Source organism: Aphanomyces astaci (assembly GCF_000520075.1).
Source record: "Aphanomyces astaci strain APO3 unplaced genomic scaffold supercont1.1, whole genome shotgun sequence".
Lineage (NCBI taxonomy): Eukaryota > Oomycota > Saprolegniomycetes > Saprolegniales > Verrucalvaceae > Aphanomyces > Aphanomyces astaci.
This window is the reverse complement of record NW_009798264.1, coordinates 2,222,040-2,248,406: the sequence shown is the minus strand read 5'-3', so window position 1 is coordinate 2,248,406 and position 26,367 is coordinate 2,222,040. Positions and strand designations below refer to the sequence as shown.

Here is a 26,367-nt window from a genome sequence, read left to right as displayed (position 1 = left end):
GTGATGTGAGCCTTGCAGATATTGTACCCTGATATTGGCAGAACTCGCCAGTGAAGCATCAGGTGAGAAGGGCTACTGTAAGTGAACCCACTGTCGCCGCAATCGCTGACGTATACATTTATGGGACACGGCTGGGCCAATGAGGGCGCGTCGCTTGGATCCTAAAGTTCACATTCCAATTTGAGTCAAAGGTGCCACCATGCTCACAGTGTGCACGTACAACATCCGCTTCATCCTTGATCGATGGCCCGAGCGCAAGCCTCTCGTGGAACAAGTGCTCCGACGCGCCAAAGCCGACCTCTACTCTCTGCAAGAAGTCAACATTGGCGGCTACAAGTACGGCCAACACATCCAATTGCCAGCCACGGCATTGCCCACCGACGAACCCTTTGCGACGTTTGGTGCACCCGCAGCTCGCCGATACCTCGAGACGATCCCCTTCGTCGGATGGCTCTTCACCTGTGCGAACCCACTCGCTGCACTGACGTACGACCTGTGTGCGTGGTTCAACGAGCGGTACTTGGCCTCCATCTTGGGGGGGCATGTGCAGTGGCTGTACTACCATCCGGTGTTGCAAATCGTAACGTTTCTGGGCTTGGGCACGGCTTGGGTCTTTGGCACATCTATCCACGCTCGCCAATCCCTCTCGTAATAACGTCATATGCTCAATGTGGTTACACCTTATATTCATATGTAGCCCCAAAGACCACACCCAACTGCTCATCGGGGGGTGGAAGGTGGCCCAGCGTGTGCAAGCCACTGTCGACGGCCACGATATTGTCGTGGTCAACGTGCACTTGGCCTCGGACCGCGACGAAGAGCCGTTCCGAGTCGAGCAAGTGAGGCTGATCGTGGATTGGCTCGAAACAACGTCGGACGTAGCCAACGTCATGATCATGGGCGACTTCAATTGCGAACCGGACAAGGAGTGCTACTTATACTTGGAAAAGCGGGGGTTTCTGAGCGCCCATAAGGTCGTGCATGGAGAGGAACCCCCGGTGACGTTTCATCAAGGCTTGGAAGCCCCCACGAAAGACGTGGGCACTGAAGTGTGCCTCGACTATGTGTTTTATAAGGGCCAGGTAGGGTGATTTGGTGCAAAGTTCAGGTGGTTGACGATGCTGTTGTGCATAGTTGACCCCCCAGTCGATTTCACTTGTTGGCACCAAGGCCAGTCCACAAGACTCGACGTTGTACCCAAGCGACCACTTTGGGCTGTTGGCCACTTTCCAAGTTGGTCCAAACCACTAAACTCAAGCTTGGCTAGCTTGCTTCGTCGTTCGTTCGTTGCATGGGATAGTGTGGTGGACTGTCCTGTCCACACACTCTCATGGGGTTGTGCGCAAGTAATGCAACCCATTGCGATTGCCCTTTCGCCATGGTTCTGCGTTAACTGTAAATAGGAGGAAGGATAGTGTGGTCTACATGTGCATGCGACGAAGCATGCCGTAGTCTTCCTTGTGACACTTCGTCGTCGTGGTGTGTGCTAGCTTCGCTGACACAGCCGCCTTGACGCAAGTATTGCCGCGCTTCCACCCGTCTCAGGGCTTCTTGCCTGGCTACTGCTTCAAGTTCGATGTGCCGCGTCGCCACTGAAAGATCGCCACCAGAAGCCCCATCGGCTTTCTACGTCGATCACGGTTCTACAGTTCAAATGTCTGGTGGAATATCTACGACGTTCGTACTCTGGACCGCGCGTTGCGTGTGATGGCGTGTTCCAGGCCATGCAATCGCAACTTTGTATTGACCGGCAGTTTGCTCTTTCGTTTCCGCCGCTTCCGGTCGTCGCCGTCCACCGTTGTGCCTTCGACGCCTGTACTGCACGTGGTTTCCATGATAGCGTTGACAAGGAATCTCCTCCTCTCAATAGACACATGAGTCTTGGCATCCAGCAGCCCTCGGCTCTGCGCCTAAGTTCCAAGAAGACTGAGTTCCCTCACTTTTATTAAGTGCAAAACCAACCCGTACGTACCTCCATGCTCTTCTTAAGCCCGGTAAAGGATGCCGATCGATCCAAGTCGTCCAGGCGTGCGTGGGCTGGGCCGTGCTGCGGCGTCAACGCAAGCACGAACTCTTCAAAGTCCACATAGCCGCTGCTATCCGCGTCGATGGATCGAATGATCTGGTTCGATTCGTCTGTGGTGAACGCCAGACCCAGAGTGAGCAGCATCTCTTGCAGCTCATCCGTCGAGACCGTGCCCGACGAGTCCGTATCCAACAGGTCAAACCAGTCGCGTAAAATACGCTTCTCGGCGATCGTAAACTCGTGCGGACGGGCTTTTTTGTGCTTCTTCATCCACTCGCGCTCTTCCGAGAGCCGCAGCTCCTTCTCAATCTGCTTGAAATTGAACCCCGCGTGCATTTTACCAGGGCTTGCCCCCTCTGTCGACTCTGCATGGTGCCACCACAAATCTCGCTCCTTCTCAAACGTCAACCGCTCGTTCACCCGGTCCAGTGGTTTCAGATTCAAGCAACGGGCTTTGGAGCGTTCTTTGTGCAGACCCTTCACATGCGACCGTAGCTCATTGAGGCTCACGCTATTCATACCGCCAGCGAAGCCACCACAATGGAAGGCGAACGTGTAACCAGCGAAAGCGGCGGCGATACAGTATCGGTTTCAAGCGTTTCAAAAACGAAACGTCGCGACCGTTTCTCATACACGACCGGAAACGGTACAAATTTGATGTGCTTAGAATTCCCTTGTACTAACGCCATGCTCGTCCCATGCGTGCAAGGGCAGCACGTCCCCATGGCCTTCCAACACAAACGGCGTCGTGGGGTTGCGCACGTGCTTTGCGATCGCTTCCATTCGCTAGAAAGAAACGAAAGTTACTGTAGTCAAATAACCCGACATTGGCGTGCCTACCTTTGGCAATTGCATGCACAAGTCGTTGCGATACGTTTGGTACTCATTTTCAAGTCGAAGCCACGCATCGTAGCGCGGAAACGTTGCCAGCAACGCCAGGTCCATGTCGTCTTCAAACAGCCGCTTGGCGTCGTCCAACGTGGGAACTTTCACCAGACTCGTGTCTTCGTTGTCGCTTTCACTATCACTCAGCATGTCGATGGGAATGGTTTTAGACGTGTCAATCAGGGCGGGAGCGCCTGGCGGAGCGTCCCATAAGGCGGCGGTCGTCTCGTTCGAACGATCCCGCCATCCCACCCAGGCGGTGTGGAGCATGTAGGGGGTCTTAATCGCGAGAGAGATAGTTCCGGGGGTGTCTGCCATGACGTTGAGCGTCGTGCGAGCCACCTGTCGTTCCCGACGCCGCGGCTGTAGAATGTACTCGGGGTCCGTTTCCAGTGGAGACGTGAGGGGGGTGTACACTCGGAGGGTCGCGGGGGGAAAGATAAACACGGACGGCTCGAGCGTGAAGCGCCACACGAGTTCGGCGTGCGGAACGAGCGGGATGGCTTCGACGGGGACGATGGCTCGGGGCACCCGGACGCCGGCCTCGTGCTGCGCGCCCACGCGGTGACTGCGAGTTGCTTCCAACGGTACGTACTGCGGAATTGGTAGCGGTTGCTGCGGTCGATAGCCCATCTACATCCATGTGATTAGGTCTCTGAACGTCACGACACGTGAGTACCAGGTTGGCCTCCAGGGGGACGTCGAGCGGAAACAAGTTAAAATCTTGGAACGATGCCGTGTCGGTGGCCACGGCTACGGGGAACCGTGCGCGGGACTCGCTCTCCAAGTACAACGGGTACGAATGCACCACGACAATGGAGCTGACATCGCTAGCAGGTACAACAGGTGAAGCCGCCAGCGAATTCAGCATGAACGAAGCATTGTCGTCCGAGTGTTGCGAGTCGGATAGTGGTGGCTTTTGCTTCGTGTCGGTTATCGACACTTGAGCAAACTTCCAGTCCCTAAACCGAGGTGAATATTGGCACCTTGTGTTTTGTCGATGGTTCACCTACCGATCGACCATTTTCCGAACTTCTAATCGCGTCGTGGCGGGGCCAATCCACGCTTGGAGCAACCGCAACCGCCGTTTCGCCCGGTTTCTTGTGATCAACTTGGACACCACTTGCACAAACCTCGCGAGCATCTACGTGTCCAATGATAATATCATCGATCTCATGAAGGTAGAAGATGTCGATAATCAAGGGCAATGTGGTACGAACCCGCTTGCGTTTGGCCCACAGGTCGTTTTTGTACGGATTGAAGTCTGGGACGTGGGTGGGGGTATGGAAGGCAGGCAGCACGGCGCGCACCGGCGGGATTGACGAGACGCTTCCACCGTGGCTGGCAAACGTCGTGCGCAACACTTCGCGGGCGTTCCGCTCCCGTTCCAGCTTGTGATACGTGCGCACAGCGTAAATGAAGTCAATGTCTCGGGGGGCAAGCAACGAGTCCCCCACGAACTCGCGGTTGCTCTGAAACTCAAGCTCGGATTCCATCTTGTCGATCTCTTGCAATTCCTACGCCACGTGTCGACAGGTGCTGCTACTGAGTAAAAGAAGGTCCATCATTACCTGCAAAAACACGAGTTCTTTCAATTGCCGAGTGGTCGGCTTGGTCGACACGGACTCCTCCATGAGCAGCACGTCAAATGACAGACGACCACCGCCGGTGCTCCCTGTTTTGAGTCGCAACGCTTCTTGCTCGGCCTTTTGCCGCTTTCGCAGCGCCCGGTTCTCGTCGATGGCGCGCTTGAGGTCCTTTGGTTTGAGCTTCCCCGGCTGTTGAGTCAGCACAAAGTTGGTGGCAGTAATACCGTCCATGTGTTTGGGTATTTTAATGCCATCCATGATATCCACATCGTCGACTTCACTTGTCGCGGTCTTTTTCGTTTTCTTTGGTGGTCGTTTGGACGGTGGGGGGTTGTCGTTGGCTGGTTGGTGTGGCTCTAACATGGTGTCGACCGTGGCGTCGCCTTCTAGTTGGCGATCGGGGTCCACGGCTGGATCGTTGTCTTCTACTTCGGCTAAGCCATTTGAACGATAGGATAAATGTCCTATGGGGTGGCGTACCTTGGTCATTTGAAGGAACTTGAAGGCCAGGAGCGGACGCGCCAGAAATCACACACGTCATGGGCTGAAAGTCGAACTGCGACACGAGCAGTTCAATCTCGCAAAATACGTTGGCCATCACGATCGGCTGGAACGCAATCGTGATCTCAGCCTCGCCATTGGCTGGAATCGTGCCATGCACCGGATGAACAGTGATGGAGCTGTGGGCGCGCTTGACTTGGATGCGGAACTCAAACTCAATCGGAACACTGCATCCAATGGTCACGGTCCGAGTCGAGGCAAACCCGAGCGGCTGCGTGCCAAAGTGGATTTGACGTGGAAAGTTAACCTAGTCCTCACGAGCGATCTATAAAACAGCATGTGACATGGTTCGAATCTACCTTGTTTACAACGGGATACGCATGCATGGGAATGATAAAGTTGCCGCCTTCGCTGTGGACTTTGACGCAATCGTAGAAGTACTTAAACTCGTGTGCTGTGAACGTCACGACCAGATCTTCGCTCATGCCAGGGTATATCGTTCCTCGTCGATTGTTTTCAACATGAAACGGACCATCCGTAGGCGTCACAATGTGCATGCGCGTGCTCGCCGTGCCCTTGTTCAAGATCCGAACCTTCTGGGTCAACGTGTGGTTCAATCGAAATCCTCCAAAGTGCACCACTTGGGGAATAGCTTCCAACACTGCATTTCCTCCCACATACGGAAACTTCTGCGACGCCAGCGGCCGAAGCAGCTTGGCATCTTCAGGCTTCTTACGCTCCGCCACGAGCTCCATGTGACCCTTCGACTGACTTTTGTATCCGAAATGCAAGAATGCAGGTCGTTGCCTCAATTATCCGGCCGTTGACATGTTATCCGGATACTCAAAGTTTCAACAATCAACATGCCAACGGGCCTCTGGACAAAGGTTGCTACCGTCGCTGCTGGCGCCGCCGCCGCAGCGTACGTGGACAAAAAGTTGTACCTGTCGCATGACATCATGACGTATTGGCAGCACGCGATCTCGTTGCTTCAGGCCAAGTACCTCATTGCGCGTAACACTCGTGTCGCCGATTTGTGGGAAGAGCTGGTTGACGCAATGCCATCCAAGGTCCTTGTGATGTTTGAAGGCAAGAAGTACACGGCCGTGCAGTTGGAAACTGAAGCCAATCGCATCGCGCATTGGGCCATGAGCGTGGGCTTGACGCCTGGTTCCATCGTGGCCTTACTCATGGAGAACCGGCCCGCGTTTCTCACTACGTGGATCGGCCTCTCCAAAGTCGGCGTCGTCGCCGCACTCATCAACACACATGTCGCCGAGGAAGGCCTTTTACACTGCATTAACGTGTCCGACGCTTCCGTCGTCATCTTTGGCGCCGAATGCACCGAGCAAATGCACCGCGTGCTGGACCGCCTGCCGCCGCGCATCTCTGGGCTGTATGTCTACAATGATGGTACTGCACTCATTTATGGTCATTCTCTTACGCCGTTGTGATGACGAAGAGGCGACGTCATCACCGCCGTTGTTTGCGCGCTCCTTGGATGAGGAGTTGAAGCGCGTGTCGTCGCTTCGACCACTGGCCAGCCAGCGCCAATCCGTATCCTCCAACGACATGATGCTGCTCATCTTCACGAGTGGCACCACGGGATGGCCCAAAGCCGCGCGGGTAGAGCACCAGTCCCTCCTGGGCCGGTCGATGGTGTTTGTCCGCGCAGCAAACGTGACGCCTTTCGACCGACTGTACTGTCCGCTGCCTCTGTATCACACATCGGGAGGAGTGGTGGCCGTGGGTGTGATGCTGTTGTCGGGCTGCTCGATATCTCTAGCTCGGAAGTTCTCTACCACCCATTTCTGGTCGGACGTACGAGCCACCGAGGCCACGATGGTACAGTACATTGGGGAAATGTGTCGGTACCTCCTCCATGCGCCGCCCTCCGACTTGGACCGTGCCAATGTGGTAAAACTGTCTGAATTTCAGTCACTTGTTCCCCGAGTGCAAAGTCACACGTTTTGAGACATGTGTAGGTACGGGTGGCCATTGGAAACGGCCTTCGACCGGACATTTGGGCAGCGTTTCAAGATCGTTTTGGCATCCCCACAGTATGCGAAGTACGCACGCATCTTTGCAGTTGTAGTGTTTTTTCCAGTACTTTCACAACATTCCGGTGTAGTTTTACGGCTCCACTGAAGGCGTGGCAGGGATGCTGAATGTGTGTCGCGAACGTAAGGACCAGGGCCATTTGGGGCAATACGGGTACTTGGCCACTGCCGTGTCGGGGTACACGATTGTAGAGTATGACGTGGACGCAGACGCGTTGCGAAGGTAGCATTGTCTTTCTTTTACCCAAAATTTGGTCGACTTTTGTGCGGATTCTTTGCCAAATCTATCGATCGATTCTTGTCCTGACTTTTGAAAAGATCGTCCAGTATCACATAATTTTAGTCACACACTAATTCAGTGTTGAATTGGTCCAGGTGAATTTGATTGACCTCTGTACTATTTGTTCCATGTCACATATATTATTGTATAGAGTTCATACAGTCAGTAAAACACCATTGCTTCAATATTAAGTATTGTAGAGATGCAAACGGGCACTTGATTCAATGTGCCGTGGGGACCGTGGGAGAACTGCTGCTCCCCGTCCGGTCGTACTCGCCCATGCACAAATTCCAAGGGTATTTCAAAGATGACGCTGCGTCCGCCACCAAGTTGCTCGCGAATGCGTTTCAAAAGGTAAGCAACGACCCCCCCCACCCCACAAGTCTCTGAGCGCAAACTCGTTTGAGTAGGGCGACTTGTACTTTCGAACGGGCGACCTGTTCCGAATGGACGATCACCGACGCTTCTACTTTGTGGACCGCGTGGGCGACACGTTTCGCTGGAACGGGGAAAACGTCGCGACTTGCGAAGTGGCCGAAGCCTTGTCGGGCTTCCCTGGCATCTCTGGTACAGATTGTACAACAGCCTTCACAAGTTTATAGAACTATTAGAACGCGATGTTGACTAAATTGAATGGATAGACATTTGCGTGTATGGGGTGGCGCTGCCTGGCCGAGACGGACGCGCGGGTATGGCGGCGATGGTGTTTGAATCGTTGGACATGGACGCGTTTGCCAAGTTCTGTTTATCGAAATTGCCGTATGTTAGTTCATGTTGAGGACTAAAGTGTGTGACATGAGGCAATGTATAATGAGTAGGAGTTATGCAGTGCCGCGGTTTCTTCGACAGGTGCCAGCGATGCATGTGACTGGAACGATGAAGCATGAAAAGGCCAAACTTCGGGCCCAAGGCGTGCAGTTGAGTGGCGGTGACCGGCTCTTTTACTTGGACCGGTCGAACCCGTCACAGCCCACGTACTTGGCTTTGACTGATGCAAACGTCCACAGGATTGTAACTGCGTCTCGGTTGTAAACTCGGCCCAACGACGTGATGTAATAAAAACAAAGTTGTTGGATCGATTCGCCAGTAGTGGCAATACAACTTTTCATATACAACGTTCAAATCCAGTCGCCGTCGCGCAGTTTCTGAGGCAGGTACTCTTGCGTGAGGAATTGAAAGCCAAATGTACTCAGGGCCTCTACATACACACACCCATCAGTGGACGGTGGATCATCTCGTGGCAGAGTAGGTACGGATTTCGGCCTTCTCCTTGGACTTGAGCATCAATTCCAATTCCTACAGCGACATATATATATAAACGTAGATAGGGGGGAGGCAACCCAGAGGAATTTGAAGGTACCTTGGACCAAAGCGGGTTTTTCTTGATGAACTCTTCCTCGAGCATGTCTTTTCCAGTCTTGATGTCCGTTTCCTTCATGGGCAGACGACATTGGTCGGGGATCTTGTACTTGGTCAAGTCGGATGGCCGCACGCCGAGCCACTTGATGTCGCGGCAAGTTAAACTCGCGCTGTCGTACGACATGTTCTTGGACCCGCTCATGTACACGGACAGAATCTTCAACCCTACTGAACCTCGTGCATGACGATGTTGAGATATACACGACAGCTAGTCAGTCGCGTCGTACCGTACGGGTCGCTGTCCACAAGACCTAGCACCGGCAGATGGAGTTCGTTTTGAATTCGCTTGAGAAACATTCGCGTGGCCACGTCGGGCTGACCTTTCGCAGTCAAGATGATGCACGGGTACTTGTTGTAAAATCGATCTTCGGCCAATCGCATAAATGCCGCGTCTTTCTCGACGAGTAAAATGAACTTTGCGTCGCTCCTGTCCACTCGTTTACTGACGCATTGCACGCAACGGACGTACGTGATGTCAGTGAGGCGGTCGATGTAGGGCGGAATGGCCTTCCCGCCCACGCCCATGCGCGTACAATCGATCAAGTCCCCGTCATCGCGAAACGCAATCCGACCAACCTGGGAAACATCGACGATCAATCTCCGCCATCCATTGTATCGTACATACCACCACCCCCTTTTCGGAGGCCACAACGTGCAGCGACGACCGCGTGCAGCCGACCATGCACGCCACGTCGTCCAGAATCGTATCGCTTTCGCTTTGATCTTTGAACAGCTTGACGTCGGTGTAAAACAAATCGCGTTTGGTCACGTGGATGCCTTTGGCTAGCAATTGGTGCACCAGCTCCATCACCTTGGTCGTGATGGCAGTCTTGCGAACCTGTCATAAACGTAGGAAGGGCCTTTCGTCAAGTGGTAGGATCGATCGTACGGCAGACATGTTGGTGAAGTCGCGGACGCTCAGTTTGTCGGCCAAGACGATGCGGTCCAGCTCCGTCACGTAGATTTGGTTGGCGGTGGTTCGCGAAGGCACTGCGTACCGAAAGCCTTCCCCGCGGAGGATGGAGGACACCACCCCCACTACCATGCTTTCGATCTCGGTCGATACTTCGGTTGGGACCATCTCACGCACTTCACGTACGTTGAACACGTTGAGCTCGGCCAACGTTGGCAACTGACCCCCCGAGGCCAAGGCTTGTGTCAGTTGGTTCACTTTCTTCAACACGGGGCTCTTGTAAACAGACGCGTCGATGGGAACCATTTGGACTTGTGGGCGTGCCGTTGGTGGCAGTGCAGTTGTTGCGGTAGTTGATGCGGCCGGGGATGGATTTTGCAATGCTGCAGCTTTAGAGGCTAGTGGTTCATCGTCCGACGAGTCTTCGATCGGCATCGCTCGTTTCTTTTGTTTTCCATTATGCTTTCGAGCCATAACGTCGTCGATTGTCCAAGCGCAAGAGTTCCGTTGTCGAAAAGGTCGTGCACTCTCGTAAGCAACGGGAAGATCTTTGTTCATATGATATCATAATAGTATCCGGATGAAGGTGTCGATACTTAGTCCGGATAATGATTAGCATCCGGTATGTCTACAGGGTTGAACCCGTTGAAAACGTGATCACCAAATATTCAGTCCGGATAACGATGTATGCATCCGGTGAGTTTAACGTTGAACCAAATAAAAACGTGATCATACGATATTCTGAAACGAACATCCTTTATCACATCCACAGCAGTCTTTTTCAGTTAGAATGCATTGCTCTTGTAAAGGGGGCTTTGCGGGTACTGTATCTGATGGTCCCGGCTATCAGTGTACTTACAGAGCTACAAATCAGTCGAACAATTAACGCAAACCCGTTCCGGAGTGATGGTTGCTGCACTCTGAAATGAATATGAATCCATTGGAAATCCGGAGTAAGTTACGCAGTAATTCTAGAAGTGGACATGTATGACAGTAAATCACATAAAAATGCAAGGGCCAATGATAACCTAGTACTATTACTGTAATAGTATGTACTAACATTGCAGATTAACGTTAGCTACCGGTAGGGCAGTTTCTGTACAGGTCACAAAGACAACTTTTCTAACGCTCTTATCGATGGCGAAGTTGGCAGGCGCCAAAATAACTACACGAGGGTGCTATCCATTTCGAAACGCCTCCAGTACTTGGAAATTGCCGTTCATGTTCCCAGGAAATGAACATTGCACTGTTGTAGAATGGGAATATTGTTTGGTGTAACGTTAATAATATATCAACCTGCATGAAGTTACTACGTAACTAGTACTACGCTTGAGTAGAACTGAACACTCGAATACCCAAAAGTTTGTTGTAGACCGCTGTTGTGTGTGCTTGGCATCCATCACATACCAGTAAATCCAAGCACGTTCCAATCTTGCCCAGGGTGCAAGCCGTGTCCGTCGCAAAGTGTTGACAGTGGGTAGTAAGTACTACGTACAGTACTCGCCCCACTTCCCTCGAGTAAAAACCATTTCCCCAGCTAAGTCATATCCAAGTACAGTGCGACTTATCCCGCCGCCATTTCAACCGATTTTGTATGAAGAAATGTGATCCGTCAACCTCCTAGACTTGATTTAAGTGAAAATGTACATCAACATCCTGGATGTGTTGCTGAACCTGAGTGGCATTCGACGTACTTTTTTTCAAAATTAGGTTAAACAGGAGGCATGACACGACCAACATTTCATCACGACCAAACCGTCTTCTGCACACTACAGACGAACACCACATACGCACGTCGCAAGGAAGCCCTATCAAGGGTATACGGCACATCCTTGGGTATACCTATGAACTAGATGCATTCGCTGCAGAAAGATGTTCTCCAGTGTTCAATAGCTCCTCCCCTCAGTTGTGTGTGCCGTGTTTCTGCATATCAAATGAACGTCGTATACACTTCAGTTTAGTAATCATGTATTCCGTCCGCTGCGTACATGGTTGTGACCATCTCCGCTGGTGTAATCCTGTGTTGGTTGGTCAAAGCAGTGTCCAATTGTCGTAACCCACAACAGATCGCCTCGCCGCGGCCCCTTCCTTCACATCGTCGCCATGCACATCAACAACCTGTCCTTCCTCATGCTTGTCCTCGCAGTCCTCGCATCCCTTCTACACACCTCATCGGCTCGCCACATGGCAGCCATCACGATGAAAACGCTTCATCCGGAGAACGCAACGATGCCAGCAGCGCATCGGTACCAAGACGACATCGTGGCAGTGAGCTGCTCGCCGGTGGAAGCCACCATGACTCCTCTGTGTGGCGATCATGATAACAGGCAGTACCATGCGTACGTGTGCGAGAAACAGTGCATCGACGCAGTGAAGCACCTGTTGCGGACACGGCGACAGGACGAGCAAAAGGCCCCTCATGCGCTGTGCCTCGCAGAGTGGAAGTCCATCGGTCGTGTTCAAGCCACCGAGTGTCCCACGGAACTCCAGTCATTCCTTCCCGCGTCGGCGTTGAGCGTGAGCACGATTGCATCGGCCATTTTGAGCGTCTTTGTGCTCTTTTCGTGCAACTGATGTCGTATATCGGCGGTGGTTGCAGGAAGTATGGGGAGTACTAGTATTATTGATAGTCGATAGAACAGCACAACAGTGTAGGAACGTCGTCAAGTGAACGTGGGTGACCCTTAATATATACCGCGTCCTTGTTGATCCATTATGCGTCGCGACTCGGCCTTCTTGCACGATCCGCTTATCATTTGGTTGAATTCTCCATACTACTGTACCTAGTAACAAAATATTGGATCGCTGAAGCAAAAAAGTGGAATCAAAACTCATCCAAGGCCATGGATTCTTCTGGACTTGGCTACTTGAAGTACAGTGTATGTGTTCACATTGCAACAGTTGTAACGTCAGGTTGAAGTTACTTTTTCACGACGACCTTGGGCTTGTTGGGGTTGTTCTCGAGCAGCCACTTGCCGAGTCGGGTGATGGCTTGCAAACCCATGGGTTTGTCTTTGCACAGCATCATGAGGCCTCGCGAGAGCACTTGGGAGAACCGTTCGTTGCCGGATTGGGCATTCGTTAGGTAGTGCTGGGCGGCAGCGGCAGTCGCGAACGCCACGGGAGGGCGCATGCCGGCAAGGGACGAGTGGAGCTGGAGCTCATTCACCCCGCCAGACGGGGCGAAGAAGAGCGACTCGACGAGGTGAAAGTAGTCGGCCTGGGTTTTCGTGAGCTTGGCCGCTTTGAGCTCGTCAGCAGAAAACGCCCGAGTGTACCGGTTGGTCGTGGTGGTATTGATCACCGTACAGAGAACTCCAGCTGGCTCAGTGTCATACAGCGCCACGACGTGGTCTTCGCCCCGAATGAGGAGGTTCGCCCGGAATACAGGTCCAGGGACAGTCATATGGTGACGGTAATGTAGAAGTAAGGCGTGAAACTGTCGTGTCCTTTCGTTGGCGAAACCGTCCACAGGTCGTTCGATGGGCCATGAGTAGTGCCGATGGTCCCCATCACGGCCATCACGGTGGGTGGATTGACAACATATGCGCACGACCACGACATTTACGTAGAGGCGAAAAAGGTCAAGACAACGTTGACGATTGAGGTGGCATTAGACGACGGCGAGTTTATCAACCCGACATTTCGCTACCGCTTCCTTGATGGCAGCAAAAAAGTCACCCCGGTACGCGTCATGCAAGGAATTCATGTGGCTCACGGAGCTTTGTAGCCTGTGGGAACAGCGGGGTCTTGGGTTGCCATAGCCGCAGACGGGTCGGTGGTGGTCCCCGCAGCCAACACACCCGCTGTGAACGCCGCGTCGAAAGCGCCGTCGTCCGCGCGGCAAGGCCAGGGCACAGTAGACATTGCAGAGGCGGGTCCAAAGTACTTTCGCCACGAACAACACATCCCCGACATGGAGATCACCGAAGTGTTTGCAACCAAACTCAACGACAACCCCATCGTGACATTCTTCCTCGGCGACCAAAGTCCTGCGCCAGTGGCCACGGCGGTAGTGGAGCACAACCACACGACAACGCCAGGCACCGGACGCAACTTTATCACGTTCTTCGAAGTGGACACGAGCCCGCTCTTGGCCGGGGAGTTGGTCGTGGAGCACCAGTGGGGGTTTGACTCCGCCCCCAAAGACATGCACTTGCCGCTTGGCGCCCCCATGGTCAACGCCCATGGTAAGACTCTGTGCATTCTTCATAGAATGCCTCCCCACACTCTGTCACAACAGGCATCCGATCGGTGGTGATCCGGGTAAAAGTTGACCACGCCATGTTGTCGTCAACGCTCCAGCAGTCGTTGAACCCCCTGACAGTATGCATTCGAAAGGCCACGAATCTGCCTGGCATCACCGTGCAATCCAAGCCACTGCTGCAGTACATTACCCCCACGCCGCACACAGCCCTGCACAAGTGTTGTGTGCCAGCGTACGCGTCGCTTCGCCTTCCACAGTGTCCCAATCGAATCGTTCGAACGCCGGGCATCCTGCAGGTAGGCGCCTCTATCTCGTGACAGCAGTTGCTAACGAAGTTACTAGGACTCGGTGGTGGCGTGGCGGCACAAAACAACGTTTTTGTGTGGGTCGCTCGACTGGCCGTCGCTGCAGGAAACGTTCCAAGCTGGATATGTCCAAGTCGAATTGCATGATCGAGACGTGCACGTGGACCGAGAGTACAGCGAACTCGTGAAAAAGTGGGAAAGTTATGTTGGCGGGCGCGTCCCAGACAGCAGCAGCCACGGCGCAGACCACCACTCGACGTCAAATGCGAAATTGGACCTGTTCCAAGTCGACGACATTGCCAAACAAGACATCCAACACCTCTTCTACGTCCGCGCAGGCGACCGCAACGCCCACGGGCTGTGCACGTATCGTCTTTATGCGCTTCTCAACACCGTACGCGCCATATCATGGATGATTTGTGTGGCTTCGTGGGGCTAGTTACAATATATATATATATATATTAATAAGTATTATATTGTAGACGAACTTGAAGAAACAAGAACCTGGAAAGCCGTTCATGGCGCTCAAGTTCACCGCCGATGTGGTGCAGCAGAAGCGACGCCTTCCTCCAAAAGAAGGCTCGGCTGAAGAAATCAATCTCTCTCAAGTACACATTGGAGAGATCAATTGTTTGTCTTGACTGATAACATACACCACAGGTCGACAAACTCGTCCGATTACCAGGCTCGTACTTGAATTGCATGACGTCGTTGACGCTCGAGGCGACTTTGCAGTTCCCGCTCACGGGTCCTCCGCCATCGACAGCCACCACACAAGGCGGCGCGTTCACTCGGATGGTGGTCGTGATCCCATACAATGACGTGGCAACGCTCCAGAACATTTCCAAGGCCATGGAGGCGGTCAACTCGGCCGCGTTGCCGGGGGTGCCCCTCCGGTCGTACCAGCTCACTCCTGCTCAAAAGATCGCGTGCGACGGCGGCGACTTGAACCTCGTCACAGGGTTCCAAGTCATCGATTCCCATTATCGCATGTTGTTCTTGGAGGGCATCGCAGACGCCGGCCTTGCGACGATGTACAAACTCGTGCCCCGGACCGCGGCCAACTCGCGCACCGGGTTCCGCATGTTTGCCAACCTCGACGTGCGCTTCATCCACCGACTGTACACGGCCTTTGACGTGGACATGAAGCGCATTAAGCTGCGCGACCCCCTGCCGGATATCGCCAAGCGCCCCGAGCTGTACATGCGGTCCAAAGTGTCGGAGAATTGCTTCCAGGCGTTGAATCGGCTCGGGAACGTCCGCGCGGTGCGTGGATTTTTATGATTGCATGGCCATGTATTTTGTTGTATTGTCACATGTCGACATTGCACTAGGCGGACCGGCTCGTGGAGCTCAAGGACTTGAATTTGTTCCCGACCGTGCAAATGTTGCTTGAAGTCGAAAGCAAGTACGGCGAAAGCATCACACTCGAGGACATCCACGGAAGCCACGGAAGCCACGACCAGGCCAAGCAGCACGTTCTCAAGCAACTGCAAGGTGGCTCCAGCACGATCTCGGCAACGACCGGCACGGCATCCACTACGAGTCACAACACCATCGAAACCACAACGGCACTGTCCACTTCAGTTCCCGGTGAGGCCGCGGCGGTAGCCGTTCGATACAAGGCAGAAACGGACGCCACCAACAACGCGTTCGACCTCGCCAAGAAGAACTGGACTCCCAAGGATTACATTCAAGCCAGAAGGTAGGCATTGCAAGACTATTTAGTATTCCGTTTGTGAGGTGTTCAATTTTTCATTGTCTAGGGTCGACCGGCAACTGGCTGACAAAGCGTACGCACTAGTCAAAACAGCAAACGCGGGGGCAGACGACGGCGAGCCCGTGTACATTTACAGCGGGCAGAAACTTCGGGTATATCAGCTTCAAGCGCATTGTTTGAAGGGATCACGACACTGCGTGTGTTGTGTAGACGAAAGATTTAGCCAAGGACGCGATGCGCCAGCGCTTGTCAAGAGACCGAAAAGCCACGTACACGTACAGCAAGGACTTCAATTCGTTGACGATGAGCATGGTGGATGACACGAAGCTGGCTGTGCTGGCCGAGGCCGAGTCTCGCGCCCAGTTTACGACACCCAGTGGGTTTGTCTACCCAGCCCCTCGCCAGCCGAGCGAGTTTTACAAACACAAAGACGCCCCGAGCGCTGCAAGATGCCAAGATTTGCACTCGCCGTGGATTGAGAACCTGTATCACCCCCAGCCATTATCCAGGGGCGGCGAAGGCGAAACCAGTCCGTTCTTTAACAGTCTTCCGTCCAAAGACATGGTGTTTGGGGGCACGAACGCCGACGGCAGCGTGAATGCCGAGTACTTCAAGTCTGTGCACCTTGTGGGCGACGGACTGGCCAAGGAAATGGAGGAAGCCAAGGCCAAGGACCAAAAGGAGTGGATGGACAAGCTCGTGGTGGATCGAGATAACCTCCGGTTCATCGCGCACGGGGATATCATGGGGCAAGGACGGGCGCGGCCGTCGCCGCTCGACAAACCGTGCGACATCCTCGCGGGACCGGTGCGCTCCAAGCCGCTGCGCATCGTCCGCGCGGCCAAACTGCCGAGTGGAAAGGCTGTCCCGCTGCAAGCGATGCCGGTGACCATCATGGACCAAGACGTGTACACGGGCGGCGCGAAGAAGGTGATCGTTCGCGACAAAGACTCCGCACTGTTTATCGCCAAGAACGATCGCGGCGATGCCAAAGACTTTTTGTTTCCGTCCATCACGCAGATCCTTGTGCCAGACGTGAACAAACACACGACGCTGCTCAAGCCAAGGAAGCCGCTTGGGGATGCGGAGAAGGCAGGGCTGCGATGGACCAACCCCAATCAAGACTCGAGATAGGCTAAAGTCGACTGAATGATGGTGATTGGTTCAACAAGGAATGAATGGGGTTCAATGTGACGTGGCAGGCTCTGGCCTGCGGAATTTGGATGGGCCAAATGGGCCAAATGATTGGGCCAAACACGACTTAACAAATCGAAGTAAATAGATTTTCATCTAATATGGTCGAAGTAAAATAGCGTTTTCATCTAATGTGGTGCTTCGATTTTACTACGTAGTACTACTATACGTATAGTAATTAATAAGTCAGAATCGAAGAAAATTGTTGTATATCCGGATACGCACATTATGTTTGTCTGGCTGTACAGAGTGCGAATTGGGGTGCTGAAGCATGGAAGAACAAGGGCAGGTTGTCCAGCTCACCCAAGAAGAGCATGCTGCGCACTTGGCGCAGATGGAGCAGCAATTGAAGGTCTTCTGGGCAGGTCAGTTGGCAGAGATGGAGAAGCTGGAAGTCGGCAGTGAACAAGGTAAACGATGAGTTGCTTGGACGGGAATGGGCCACAACGTGTACACCTACCGTGATAGATTTCAAGAACCACAACGACCTGCCACTCGCCCGAATCAAGCGAATCATGAAGTCCGACGAAGACGTACGAATGATCAGTGCAGAGGCGCCCGTCTTGTTCGCCAAGGCGTGCGAGATGTTCATCTTGGAACTCACGTTGCGATCGTGGGGGTATTCCGAAAAGAACAAGCGCCGCACGTTGCAGAAGGAAGACATCCAGACGGCGATTCGGAATACCGATATCTTCGACTTTCTCGTCGACGTCATCAACTAAGTGCAGCCAGCGAGTCCCATTCAGTGGCAGCGCAGCTCATGAAGCGACCTTCCATCCACCCCTTTGTCCATGCCGTCTAGGGATTGCTGCACAAGCACTCTACCTATTGCGCGCACGTTTTTATTTTGCGAATAACCTAATTGATGCCATGTTACAGCATCACCCCTTGCGTCTTCACATCGCATTCCTCGGAAGCCAACCCCATCTCCTCGTCGTCACTTGCCACCTTTCATCTGAAATCCTCGCATGATCCTTCCTCGCGACATCCATTCCTCCATCCATCCATGCTGGCCTCACGCTTGCGTCGATTCCAGGCGCCGCCGCCGAGAATGGTGTTGACGACACTCCCGACTCTGTAAACACATCGATGACGCAATCATTCCTTGAAAACACACACTCCCATTCGCCGCCCAGCCATTTTCAATTTCGACCCTGACGCAAGAATTATGCCGTTCGACCTTGGCGAACACTGCAGCAAGCCAGGCTGCCACCAGAACGACTTCCTGCCATTTGCATGCGACTGTTGTGCGGGTGTCTTCTGCCTCGAGCATCGCACGTACGATGCCCACTCGTGTCCCAACGCAGGCAGGAAGGACAGCCGCGCCATCACGTGTCCGCTTTGTCGCGCAACGATTCCACTGACCAACGACCAAGACGTGAACGTGATCTTCGAGCAACATACTCGCGCTGGAAATTGCAACCCCGAAAGTTACAACGACAGGAAGAAGGCGAAAGCACGATGTGAAGCCGAGAACTGCCGGGAAATACTCACCGCGTCCAACACTATGCAATGCCCGACGTGCCGCAAGAAGGTGTGTCTGCGGCATCGTTTCGAGACCGACCATCAGTGCAAGCGCCAGCGTCACGTACCTCCCAGTCACCCGAAAGCATCGACTACTCGCACGACTCCGTCATCATCGACTGCACAGTTGCAACAACGATTGAATAGCGTCGGCACCTCCGTTTCTTCCACCGTCTCGCGCTTGGTGGGCAATGCCAAGGTAGCTAACCATCTTGTCACGTTCTATATATGCTAAATATGATTTGGGTGCTTTGCCTAGAATGCCTTTCCAGCCTCGACAACTTCTGCCGCCGTCACCACTTCGACCGACGCGTGTCCGATCTGTCAACAGACATTTCGATATACGTCGCAGTTGATTGCACATGTCAACAACGCTCACCCAGATGTGTCTGGAAGTCGCGTAAGCTGCCCATGATCTACGAATACCGTTGCCTTACATTCGCGACTTTAGAATGCGAGGCCCGCCACTGCCGTCGCCGCACCCCCCCCTGCCCCTGGCACCGCCGAAGCATGCCCGTACTGCCGTGCCACGTTTTCAGAGGTTACGCAGCTCGTGGCGCATGTCGAACGGGACCACGGAAATGTACAAAACAAGTCTGAATGCATTGCCATGTAGGATAGATAGGTAGAGGTAGCTATGGTAGAATGATTAAGCCATCAAGTAAGATGGATCGAATTGACCTAAAGTGTCACCGCCATCCCTACCGTATTGCAATGGATTCGTGATTGAAAAGGAGGGAGAGATGTATTTGTACACACGCAATTCCTTGTGTTTAGATTATCTTTACGGCAACTCCACTGTCTTGGATGGGATCTCACAGATAGCGGCGGTGGCTCGTGCAACGACGTCAACGCCTATCCCGACTTGAACAGCAAGATCGCGACTTGCCCCAGATAAAAGTAGATGAAGTGCTTGGTTTCATGCGTGACGTACGACCCAAAGTTGCGACCGACGATGCAATGCCACGTCGGGTTGTATTTCTTGTCGAACTCTTTCTTGATGAACGCCGCAATGTCCTTTTCGATGTTGTACTTCTCCAACGCTTGCGACGCGCAGTCCACTGCGTCCTGCTGCATGTCTTCATGCATGTCTGCGTTCTTGATCACGGCCTTTCGTTCCGACATCCTTGTTCGTGGCTCGTCGCTCACCGCGCAAAACTCGAAATACCGTCGGTCGCGCCTCTATGTTTCCATACTTTTCGTATCGGCCATTCCAGAACTTTGCCAAGGTATACAAACTTCAAGCCTAATCCCATTTCCTTCCAAACTTGATTTCCACCACAAAATCCAAAGATTTGTTTGGAACAATATAATGTATGAGCCATACAAAGACCAAGTCAAGATCCCATTGCGAATAAAATACTCTGGCCGTTTCCACGCCGGTTCACCCGACCCCGTAACGCCTGGAAGCGAAACCACCACTTGAAACGAGCAAGCAAGCATTCACAGCTCACATCCTATCAACTGGGTTAAAGCCCAAGGCACGGTGTAATGATGTTGCGATAGACCATGGTACCTGGCACCTGTGTATCCAAGGCTGTACAATAATGGTCAAAAGGTTCGACCATGGGATCTAACGTGTCACTTGGTTTGGCCCTCACGCAGTGGGAATTGGAGTTCTCTCAATATGCTTTTCGGGTGTGGAGCTGTGGATGTGCAGCGAAGTTGACCACCAATTGCGGCACGACTGGTACACAATCTGACTAGGTGTAAGCTGGTAAAACGCGTTGTGGTCGAGCTACCAGTAGAGCTTTGACATGCATCACATGTTTAATTGTGCGAAAATATCGGATAACCCTCTATATTTCAATATCCACTCTGCTGGAACTGGGAGTCGGTATGAAGGAAAGGAAGTGAATCCGGATATGCTACCTTTTGAATTTAATATTGTTATGACAGTCAACCTCGACGCAACACACACACCAGATTACTCGGTTGGCACCACAAGCAGCACTTTAGCCATGCAGGTGCTGACGTTGGGCCTCGTGGGGGCTATCATATGCCTGTGGTTCACGTTTGATGCCGGCACATCCATCTTCATCATGCTCGTCATGTTCCTTCTCGTGTCGTACGTCGCAAACCGCGTCCTGTTAGAGTCGTCACCGGCGCACTTTCACGATATCGATGTCGATCATGACGAGGACGTCATATTCGACGACGAGTACGAAGAAGGCGTGGTGAAGTCTGCACCGAAGAGGTCGCATCCTGGTGAGAAGCAGTCGTGGAATGTTCCAGCCCTCCACATTCGTGAACTGGTCATGCCATCGACTACTTCCCAACTGCGGAAAGATACGCTACAGGTAGGCCAGGAGCTGTGGCCCAACTCGGACACGCCCGTGGAGATCGAGAACGAGTACTTCAGCGGCCGCATCCTGTTTCTGCTCAAGACGGAGCCACGCAGTCCAACGTGGGGCCAACTGTTTGTCGGCCGTCGGCGACTCTTTTGGATCCAATTGCAAGGCAAGTTCAAGAAACAACCGCAAGGCATCGTGTATGTGGGTGGCGAGATCCCAAACAAGATGAAGTTGGGTTTTTTCGCCAAGGGGCTGTGCCGCGTGTTGCTGTCTGTGATCAACTGCCTGGTTGTGGGCTTGCACAATAGCTTTGGGCGGTTGTATCCTGGTGACGTGGCGGCAGTCGACGACGAAGAGCTGCCGCACTTGGCATTTCCGCTGCATTCTTCCGTGGACGAGTTCATTTGCACGCCGGCAGGAGAGGACCCGCCGGCGTTGGGGGCGGACGGCTTTATGGAAACCCGGGAAGAGCGGGCCCACCGCCGGTCCGGCAAGCACCCGTACGAGTTCAACACGCACGACACGTACTCGTTTTCATTTTTCAACTTTTACCTCGACTTTGAAAACTGGAAGGTTGTGAACGCCCCGGGCGTGCCGGACATCCATTTGGCCCAGTTTTGGGGCAACATGCCCCTGCGCATCGTGTCGTACAGTTTGGCCCAACCGTCCCCTCGACACACTCGCGCCCTCAAGCTGTACCACTTTTGCTTTGAGCTGACCCCGCCCACGAGTCAGTTGGACTCGTCGTTCATGCGGACGGCGGCGGACGTGGCAGCCATTGATGTGGATGCGGAAGAGCTCGAGTTTCTCCGCGACGAGCAAAACGCGCACACGCAGCTCGCCAACGAACTGAGCTGCTTTGTGTTTACTGTGCCCGCATGGCTCGAGTACTTTAGCACCCACGACAGCGCCAAAGGCCCCGGCCAGCGCCGGGTGGCCTATGTGTTTGACATTTTGGAGTACGCCGACTCGAGCCGGACGCGGCTCAAGCGGCACCACGTAGCCATCCACGGCGCGTCGCAGTCGCACATGCCGCTCACGCTCGCCAACGAACACCCGACGGGGGACGCATTCGGCAAGCAGTTTGAGTTCACGGTCGAGTCCAAGTTGGAGAGCGGGGCGGCGATTGAAAAAGAGCGCGTGGACATGGAGTCGCGGCTGGTGGAGATTTCGCGCGACCGTATCATGGCGACGGACACGGATGGCCAGAATCATTGGCAGCGGCGGTCCATTGCGCACTTGATTGCGGCCAAGAACCAGCTCAAGCGGCTGCTCACGTCACCCAGCACGGTGCTGCCGTACGCGCCTTTCTTTGCGGCGCGGGGCCTCGTAGCCAACGCCACCCAGTGCCATGTGGTGCGCATGGTGCGCGATTCGCACTGGCGCAATGAGTGGATGATCCTAGACACGGGCAAGTCCAAAGCGCTGCGTTTCTTCCGGATGTCGTCGTCCACGGCGTGCGTGACGATCCACGTCGCAGATATCTTGGCGCTGTCGTCCGCCGCCGCACTCAACCTCCCCGCCACGGGCAACTGCAACGGCATGCACTGGTTTCAAATCGAAACCCTTGCCCGGGTGCACGTGGTGGCGGTGGCCAGCTACCAAGAATTTGAGTTTTGGACGTCGGCGCTCGCTGGCGAAGTGGACAAAATCGTCGCGGATGGCAAGGACGTGCTGGCTCGGTCCGTGCTCGGCCAGCCATTCCGCTCGATTGCAACCACTTTGGGCAAAGTGCGGCACCCCAAGGACGTATTCGCCCCCACTCACGACGGCCGAATTATGCTCAACGACCGCCGCATCGCCGCGCGATTTGGACAGCATCCGTCGTCGACGTCGACAGACTTGAAACGGTTTGCGGACGTATGTGGCATCGCCGAGAAAGCGCTGCGCATGGTTCTTGTACTGACCAAGCACCCCACGGTGTGCCTCACAAGCGAAGTGCTGACGTTTCTCGATATGGTGTCGTCGTTGAAACGCACATTGCCTTTGCTGGCGTCGATGCAAAGCGCGCCCCCCGCGGCCCACCGCACGGCGTTCTTCTTGAACGTGTACCATATCCTAGTGCTGCACGGGTCGTTCCTGGAGCTGCTACCGACTGTCAAGCCCAAGTTGCACTGGAGTTCGTTCTACCACGGCGTGTCATACGACATTGCCGGGATGTCACTCACGCCCGCCGAGATTGACCACGCCATCGTCCGCGCGTCGCTGTGCCCGCTCAAGCCGCCGTTTCCCGCGTTCGTCGTGCCTCGGTTCGCAGACGACGACCCGCGAAGTGCGCTGAAGCTGCCGACGGCAGACTACCGCCTCGACTTTGCCCTGAATTGCCTCACCAAGTCATGCGTCCAAGTGATTGCCGTGTTTAGAGGGGACGACCTGGACCGGCAACTCGACTACATTTGCCGCGTCGTCCTCAGCACCCTCATGTCGACCGACTCGAAGCGCCATGTGATCTACTTGCCTCGGATATGCGAATGGTACCATGCGGACTTTCCAGGCGACGACCAAGTGCTGTCGAAAGTGACAACGTTAGCGAGTCATTTGGACGGCGACATCAAGCGGGCAGTGGACGCCCTGCTCAGCCACCCCACGAAGCTCTCGATCAAGTATTTAAAGTACGACTATGGCTACCACAACACCATCTACCTCACCGGCGACGAGTAGTTCGTACCAGTAGTAGTAGTACTAGTAGTAGTAGAAGTAGTATCGTTGTAGTTAATGTAACTTACAGTGCATTGTTTGTATCCTACCTGATACACTGGCTAGCTGGCTGGCTGGCAGGTAGCCGTGTCAAAAATAGCAATAATGAACTCGAACTCCGTCATACGTGGCACGTTGTGGTGCTTGTAACGCGAACGCAGATGAAGATTCAACCACCATGGTCCTGGGCTGTGATTGGGTGATATTTTGAGAACTTTCACATGCAATCAATATTAATATTCACCTTGCACCAAGGGTTAATTGAAACAAGCAACGACATGCATACGGCTTCCAATATAAAATTAAAACAAAACATATTAATAATGCGTGTATACAATTGAAATTCGAACGAAGTCGGACGTGATTACAACCCACACATCGTTTCAGCATTGGCATTGTGGATTCTTCCCCTCGACATATGGGCCATCGTATTCCCATTGCCGCGGCGACGGCTGCCAACATGCACCCGTGGAATGCCCCGTCATTGAGCGTCCATGAGACTAGTGTGCCGTCGAAAAGCATGCATCCGTCATCACCGCTGCGAAAGGGCAAAGTGATTGTGCCCAACTCGGATGCACCCATTCGGTTCGAAAACGAGTTGTTCAGCGGCCAGATCTTATTCCTCCTGAAAACAGACCCGATGCCGTCCAAGTGGTCACACTTGTTTGCAGGTCGACGTCGGTCGTTTTGGATTCAGCTCCAGGGGCGCTTCAAGCAACCTCCGCTGGGCCAAGTGTACATTGGCGGCGAAGTGCCGAGGAAAATGCACCTCGGACTCATCACACGTTCGTTCTGTGGCATTTTACTTGGCGTGCTCAACCTTCTTGTGGTCGGTTTGCACTACAGTCTCGGGTTGTCGTCACCCGACGACGTGAGCCATGCCTCCGACGAAGAGCTGGGTCACATTTGTTTCCCGCTGCACTCGTCCGTCGATGAATTCGTGTGCACCCCGTCTGGACAAGTGCCGCCATCGTTGGGGGTGGAAAGTTTTGGCGAGTCGGCAGCCGCGCGGGCAGAGCGAAAGGCCACGAAGGACCTGTACAAGTACAATACCCAAGACACGTACACGTTTTCGTTCTTCAGCTTCTACATCGACTTTGTTTCGTGGAAACTCGTGCACGTGCCTGGCTTGCCCACCATCAACTTGGAGCGATTTTGGGACTCCATGCCCCTGCGCATCGTGTCGTACAGCGTCGCCGCGGAGATGGGCACGGGCGAACATCACAAAAAGCCCACGCACACCCAAGCGGACAAGGAGTATTACATGAGCGTTGAGTTGGACCCGGCGGCCATTATAGCGTCACGTCGATAAATAATACTATCAAATTATAATTGATTTTACAACCCAAGCCTGCTATTAAAACCTACTTAGCAGAGTACATAATTGCTCGGTAACATTTCGACCCTAGCCCCTGCACGCCTTACAACACAAGGAAAATATGGTCATGTTCACGAGGCAAATTATACTTACTCGTCAAATGTTGTATCCAGTATGCATGGTACAAGTAGCAGAGGCGTGTCCTTGTCGCATGTCAGGGGATGCTTGGTGTTGCTGGTGGTGGTAGGATGGCACTTGGGGGGGATGCTGCTGGTGGTGGTGGTGGTGTTCTTGGTGGCGGTGTTGGTGCAGGGGGTGGTGGGGACGGGGACACTCCAAGGCCATACTGTGCGGCAGTAGTGGACGCAGGGCTTGCTTGGTGTCGGGAGGGGGAAGAAAGTTCGGGTCATCCTTCAGGTTGAGTGCGACGAGGAGGGTGTCTAGCACTGTCGGGGCGTCTAAAGTTGGCAGCGCCAGGATTTTAGCGATGGCGGAGTCGGCGTCTTGCTTTGTGAACGCCATTTGGGTCCGGCTGGGGGGTTTCTTGTTGCTTTGGCTTGAGATGGCCACGACGGCAGACGCCACGATGGCCAGCAAGTCAGTCGAGGCTGTCTGTGGGACCGACGCCTCTTCGAGTGCTGTCAGGAGCATGTCTTCCTCGTCCACCGTGATCGTGACACTGCAGTCGTAAATCCTAAATTCCGCGTCGTCATGCTCGTCTTCGGTTGCTACGATCGCCAGGATCATCAACACCATACGATTCACTTGGTTACCACCCACGAATCATGGTTCCTGCCATACCTCGGTCAACGGGGGCTGAAGGGTGCTGCAGGTGCATGGTGACGTGGTGGCCGCTTTCTATGAGCGCCATGTCAAACAGTAGCTTTTGATACCGCTCGCGTACGCCCTTGGCAGACTTGTTCGCGAATTTCGTGGCAATGATTTCCCACGGGTAGTACGCACAATTGCTGTAATGGGCGAGCAATTCTTCAAACAACTGGTCATCCGCGCGTGTCCAGCGACTGTCGACCACTTGCATCGCGTGCATTTCCTTTCTCTTTTGCGTATTGACCATTTGAAGCTGCAAAAAGTACCGGTTCGCATGCAGTTTGACGTCTTTGAAGTTGCGCGTGCCAACGTAGTCTGCGATCATCGTCCACACGGCGCTACTTGGTGTGCAGTGGCCACACTTCTCCAACGCTTCCAGGAACCGGCAGTGCTCTTCATGTGTCCAAAAGTGCGGCGAAATAGGGTTGCACACTTTCTTGCCCATGACACAATGCCGACCTCGTGAAATGGCGCACTGAAAGGTCAGGCCAAAACGGTATCCCCCCAAAGGTCACAGTCCCTTTTCGTTCGTGGCATGAGTTTCTACGCATTATATTGACACTCAATACAAATGGCTTGTTGGAGTTGAATATTGTAATAAAATTAC

General features: G+C 53.7%; 14 protein-coding genes across 22 annotated transcripts; 6 read left to right on the top strand and 8 right to left on the bottom strand.

Moving 5' to 3' along the window:
* The first annotated feature begins 184 nt into the window (after window positions 1-184).
* Window positions 185-1,554, top strand: H257_00794 (hypothetical protein). The gene is made up of 3 exons (XM_009823663.1): window positions 185-648; window positions 698-1,082; window positions 1,135-1,554. Exons 1-3 carry the CDS (start codon window positions 200-202, stop codon window positions 1,249-1,251), a joined length of 951 nt encoding a protein of 316 aa, XP_009821965.1. The 5' UTR covers window positions 185-199; the 3' UTR covers window positions 1,252-1,554.
* On the bottom strand, window positions 1,390-2,605 carry H257_00793 (the record flags this gene model as incomplete). 2 transcript variants are annotated; one of them, XM_009823661.1, is made up of 3 exons in its annotated part: window positions 1,973-2,605; window positions 1,686-1,910; window positions 1,390-1,626 (listed from the first exon to the last, which is right to left on the bottom strand). In XM_009823661.1, the coding sequence occupies exons 1-3, from the start codon at window positions 2,543-2,545 to the stop codon at window positions 1,390-1,392; spliced, it is 1,035 nt and encodes a 344-aa protein (XP_009821963.1). In that variant the 5' UTR covers window positions 2,546-2,605. The 2 variants fall into 2 exon arrangements, with proteins under 2 accessions (XP_009821963.1, XP_009821964.1); XM_009823662.1 differs by lacking the exon at window positions 1,390-1,626 and having other exon boundaries at window positions 1,661-1,910.
* Window positions 2,599-5,784, bottom strand: H257_00792. Of its 2 annotated transcripts, none has more exons than XM_009823659.1 (8): window positions 5,361-5,784; window positions 4,981-5,308; window positions 4,483-4,934; window positions 4,132-4,428; window positions 3,925-4,055; window positions 3,591-3,873; window positions 2,867-3,544; window positions 2,599-2,812 (listed from the first exon to the last, which is right to left on the bottom strand). In XM_009823659.1, the coding sequence occupies exons 1-8, from the start codon at window positions 5,754-5,756 to the stop codon at window positions 2,690-2,692; spliced, it is 2,688 nt and encodes an 895-aa protein (XP_009821961.1). In that variant the 5' UTR covers window positions 5,757-5,784; the 3' UTR covers window positions 2,599-2,689. The 2 variants fall into 2 exon arrangements, with proteins under 2 accessions (XP_009821961.1, XP_009821962.1); XM_009823660.1 differs by having other exon boundaries at window positions 4,483-4,925.
* A 73-nt stretch (window positions 5,785-5,857) lies between these two features.
* Window positions 5,858-8,413, top strand: H257_00791 (hypothetical protein). 4 transcript variants are annotated; one of them, XM_009823658.1, is made up of 9 exons: window positions 5,858-5,923; window positions 5,976-6,414; window positions 6,464-6,918; window positions 6,987-7,070; window positions 7,133-7,284; window positions 7,542-7,695; window positions 7,752-7,908; window positions 7,983-8,030; window positions 8,160-8,413. In XM_009823658.1, the coding sequence occupies exons 2-9, from the start codon at window positions 6,060-6,062 to the stop codon at window positions 8,207-8,209; spliced, it is 1,455 nt and encodes a 484-aa protein (XP_009821960.1). In that variant the 5' UTR covers window positions 5,858-5,923; window positions 5,976-6,059; the 3' UTR covers window positions 8,210-8,413. The 4 variants fall into 4 exon arrangements, with proteins under 4 accessions (XP_009821960.1, XP_009821958.1, XP_009821959.1 ...); XM_009823656.1 differs by having other exon boundaries at window positions 7,983-8,100; XM_009823657.1 differs by having other exon boundaries at window positions 5,858-6,414.
* On the bottom strand, window positions 8,410-10,120 carry H257_00790 (hypothetical protein). Its single transcript, XM_009823654.1, has 7 exons — window positions 9,650-10,120; window positions 9,386-9,598; window positions 9,230-9,336; window positions 8,988-9,187; window positions 8,702-8,925; window positions 8,595-8,637; window positions 8,410-8,539 (listed from the first exon to the last, which is right to left on the bottom strand). Exons 1-7 carry the CDS (start codon window positions 10,106-10,108, stop codon window positions 8,460-8,462), a joined length of 1,326 nt encoding a protein of 441 aa, XP_009821956.1. The 5' UTR covers window positions 10,109-10,120; the 3' UTR covers window positions 8,410-8,459.
* A 1,594-nt stretch (window positions 10,121-11,714) lies between these two features.
* Window positions 11,715-17,203, top strand: H257_00787 (hypothetical protein). Of its 3 annotated transcripts, XM_009823651.1 has the most exons (11): window positions 13,024-13,046; window positions 13,098-13,199; window positions 13,246-13,358; window positions 13,404-13,863; window positions 13,917-14,176; window positions 14,223-14,579; window positions 14,668-14,793; window positions 14,846-15,451; window positions 15,520-15,890; window positions 15,952-16,057; window positions 16,116-17,089. In XM_009823651.1, the coding sequence occupies exons 2-11, from the start codon at window positions 13,163-13,165 to the stop codon at window positions 17,037-17,039; spliced, it is 3,360 nt and encodes a 1,119-aa protein (XP_009821953.1). In that variant the 5' UTR covers window positions 13,024-13,046; window positions 13,098-13,162; the 3' UTR covers window positions 17,040-17,089. The 3 variants fall into 3 exon arrangements, with proteins under 3 accessions (XP_009821952.1, XP_009821951.1, XP_009821953.1); XM_009823650.1 differs by having other exon boundaries at window positions 11,715-13,199; window positions 16,116-17,203; XM_009823649.1 differs by having other exon boundaries at window positions 11,715-13,358; window positions 16,116-17,203.
* H257_00789 (hypothetical protein) lies at window positions 11,720-12,386 on the bottom strand. The gene has a single exon (XM_009823653.1). It carries the CDS (start codon window positions 12,204-12,206, stop codon window positions 11,868-11,870), a length of 339 nt encoding a protein of 112 aa, XP_009821955.1. The 5' UTR covers window positions 12,207-12,386; the 3' UTR covers window positions 11,720-11,867.
* H257_00788 (hypothetical protein) lies at window positions 12,545-13,369 on the bottom strand. Its single transcript, XM_009823652.1, has one exon. The coding sequence runs from the start codon at window positions 13,077-13,079 to the stop codon at window positions 12,594-12,596; it is 486 nt and encodes a 161-aa protein (XP_009821954.1). The 5' UTR covers window positions 13,080-13,369; the 3' UTR covers window positions 12,545-12,593.
* Window positions 17,204-17,338: 135 nt separating the features above from the next.
* Window positions 17,339-17,980, top strand: H257_00786 (hypothetical protein). The gene is made up of 2 exons (XM_009823648.1): window positions 17,339-17,509; window positions 17,568-17,980. The coding sequence occupies exons 1-2, from the start codon at window positions 17,371-17,373 to the stop codon at window positions 17,819-17,821; spliced, it is 393 nt and encodes a 130-aa protein (XP_009821950.1). The 5' UTR covers window positions 17,339-17,370; the 3' UTR covers window positions 17,822-17,980.
* A 271-nt stretch (window positions 17,981-18,251) lies between these two features.
* H257_00785 lies at window positions 18,252-19,328 on the top strand. 2 transcript variants are annotated; one of them, XM_009823646.1, is made up of 3 exons: window positions 18,252-18,822; window positions 18,883-19,023; window positions 19,075-19,328. In XM_009823646.1, exons 1-3 carry the CDS (start codon window positions 18,268-18,270, stop codon window positions 19,237-19,239), a joined length of 861 nt encoding a protein of 286 aa, XP_009821948.1. In that variant the 5' UTR covers window positions 18,252-18,267; the 3' UTR covers window positions 19,240-19,328. The 2 variants fall into 2 exon arrangements, with proteins under 2 accessions (XP_009821948.1, XP_009821949.1); XM_009823647.1 differs by having other exon boundaries at window positions 18,883-19,328.
* A 15-nt stretch (window positions 19,329-19,343) lies between these two features.
* On the bottom strand, window positions 19,344-19,899 carry H257_00784 (dynein light chain LC6, flagellar outer arm). The gene has a single exon (XM_009823645.1). It carries the CDS (start codon window positions 19,746-19,748, stop codon window positions 19,479-19,481), a length of 270 nt encoding a protein of 89 aa, XP_009821947.1. The 5' UTR covers window positions 19,749-19,899; the 3' UTR covers window positions 19,344-19,478.
* Window positions 19,900-20,584: 685 nt separating this feature from the next.
* H257_00783 (hypothetical protein) lies at window positions 20,585-23,610 on the top strand (the record flags this gene model as incomplete). The annotated part of the gene is made up of 1 exon (XM_009823644.1): window positions 20,585-23,610. The coding sequence occupies one exon, from the start codon at window positions 20,585-20,587 to the stop codon at window positions 23,576-23,578; it is 2,994 nt and encodes a 997-aa protein (XP_009821946.1). The 3' UTR covers window positions 23,579-23,610.
* Window positions 23,611-24,003: 393 nt separating this feature from the next.
* H257_00782 (hypothetical protein) lies at window positions 24,004-24,962 on the bottom strand. The gene has a single exon (XM_009823643.1). It carries the CDS (start codon window positions 24,834-24,836, stop codon window positions 24,474-24,476), a length of 363 nt encoding a protein of 120 aa, XP_009821945.1. The 5' UTR covers window positions 24,837-24,962; the 3' UTR covers window positions 24,004-24,473.
* Window positions 24,963-25,040: 78 nt separating this feature from the next.
* On the bottom strand, window positions 25,041-26,255 carry H257_00781 (hypothetical protein). The gene is made up of 2 exons (XM_009823642.1): window positions 25,734-26,255; window positions 25,041-25,660 (listed from the first exon to the last, which is right to left on the bottom strand). The coding sequence occupies exons 1-2, from the start codon at window positions 26,203-26,205 to the stop codon at window positions 25,089-25,091; spliced, it is 1,044 nt and encodes a 347-aa protein (XP_009821944.1). The 5' UTR covers window positions 26,206-26,255; the 3' UTR covers window positions 25,041-25,088.
* Window positions 26,256-26,367: the final 112 nt, after the last annotated feature.

Coding starts and splice junctions, on each gene's coding strand:
- H257_00794 (XM_009823663.1), top strand. CDS start 200: ATGCTCACAGTGTGCACGTACAACATCCGCTTCATCCTTGATCGATGG. Junction 649..697: donor CACGCTCGCCAATCCCTCTC/GTAATAACGTCA, acceptor ATTCATATGTAG/CCCCAAAGACCACACCCAAC. Junction 1,083..1,134: donor ATGTGTTTTATAAGGGCCAG/GTAGGGTGATTT, acceptor TGTTGTGCATAG/TTGACCCCCCAGTCGATTTC.
- H257_00792 (XM_009823659.1), bottom strand. CDS start 5,756: ATGGAGCTCGTGGCGGAGCGTAAGAAGCCTGAAGATGCCAAGCTGCTT. Junction 5,309..5,360: donor CGTATCCCGTTGTAAACAAG/GTAGATTCGAAC, acceptor CGTGAGGACTAG/GTTAACTTTCCACGTCAAAT. Junction 4,935..4,980: donor AGTTCCTTCAAATGACCAAG/GTACGCCACCCC, acceptor CAAATGGCTTAG/CCGAAGTAGAAGACAACGAT.
- H257_00791 (XM_009823655.1), top strand. CDS start 5,865: ATGCCAACGGGCCTCTGGACAAAGGTTGCTACCGTCGCTGCTGGCGCC. Junction 6,415..6,463: donor GCTGTATGTCTACAATGATG/GTACTGCACTCA, acceptor GTGATGACGAAG/AGGCGACGTCATCACCGCCG. Junction 8,101..8,159: donor TTCTGTTTATCGAAATTGCC/GTATGTTAGTTC, acceptor TATAATGAGTAG/GAGTTATGCAGTGCCGCGGT.
- H257_00790 (XM_009823654.1), bottom strand. CDS start 10,108: ATGCCGATCGAAGACTCGTCGGACGATGAACCACTAGCCTCTAAAGCT. Junction 9,599..9,649: donor ACTTCACCAACATGTCTGCC/GTACGATCGATC, acceptor CGTTTATGACAG/GTTCGCAAGACTGCCATCAC. Junction 8,540..8,594: donor CAAGGAGAAGGCCGAAATCC/GTACCTACTCTG, acceptor GTGTGTATGTAG/AGGCCCTGAGTACATTTGGC.
- H257_00789 (XM_009823653.1), bottom strand. CDS start 12,206: ATGCAATCGTGCTCACGCTCAACGCCGACGCGGGAAGGAATGACTGGA.
- H257_00788 (XM_009823652.1), bottom strand. CDS start 13,079: ATGACTGTCCCTGGACCTGTATTCCGGGCGAACCTCCTCATTCGGGGC.
- H257_00787 (XM_009823649.1), top strand. CDS start 13,176: ATGGTCCCCATCACGGCCATCACGGTGGGTGGATTGACAACATATGCG. Junction 15,452..15,519: donor GGCTCGGGAACGTCCGCGCG/GTGCGTGGATTT, acceptor ACATTGCACTAG/GCGGACCGGCTCGTGGAGCT. Junction 16,058..16,115: donor ACAGCGGGCAGAAACTTCGG/GTATATCAGCTT, acceptor TGTGTTGTGTAG/ACGAAAGATTTAGCCAAGGA.
- H257_00786 (XM_009823648.1), top strand. CDS start 17,371: ATGGAAGAACAAGGGCAGGTTGTCCAGCTCACCCAAGAAGAGCATGCT. Junction 17,510..17,567: donor GGAAGTCGGCAGTGAACAAG/GTAAACGATGAG, acceptor CTACCGTGATAG/ATTTCAAGAACCACAACGAC.
- H257_00785 (XM_009823646.1), top strand. CDS start 18,268: ATGCCGTTCGACCTTGGCGAACACTGCAGCAAGCCAGGCTGCCACCAG. Junction 18,823..18,882: donor GCTTGGTGGGCAATGCCAAG/GTAGCTAACCAT, acceptor TGCTTTGCCTAG/AATGCCTTTCCAGCCTCGAC. Junction 19,024..19,074: donor CAGATGTGTCTGGAAGTCGC/GTAAGCTGCCCA, acceptor TCGCGACTTTAG/AATGCGAGGCCCGCCACTGC.
- H257_00784 (XM_009823645.1), bottom strand. CDS start 19,748: ATGTCGGAACGAAAGGCCGTGATCAAGAACGCAGACATGCATGAAGAC.
- H257_00782 (XM_009823643.1), bottom strand. CDS start 24,836: ATGTTCGCCCGTGCCCATCTCCGCGGCGACGCTGTACGACACGATGCG.
- H257_00781 (XM_009823642.1), bottom strand. CDS start 26,205: ATGGGCAAGAAAGTGTGCAACCCTATTTCGCCGCACTTTTGGACACAT. Junction 25,661..25,733: donor TTCAGCCCCCGTTGACCGAG/GTATGGCAGGAA, acceptor TGGCGATCGTAG/CAACCGAAGACGAGCATGAC.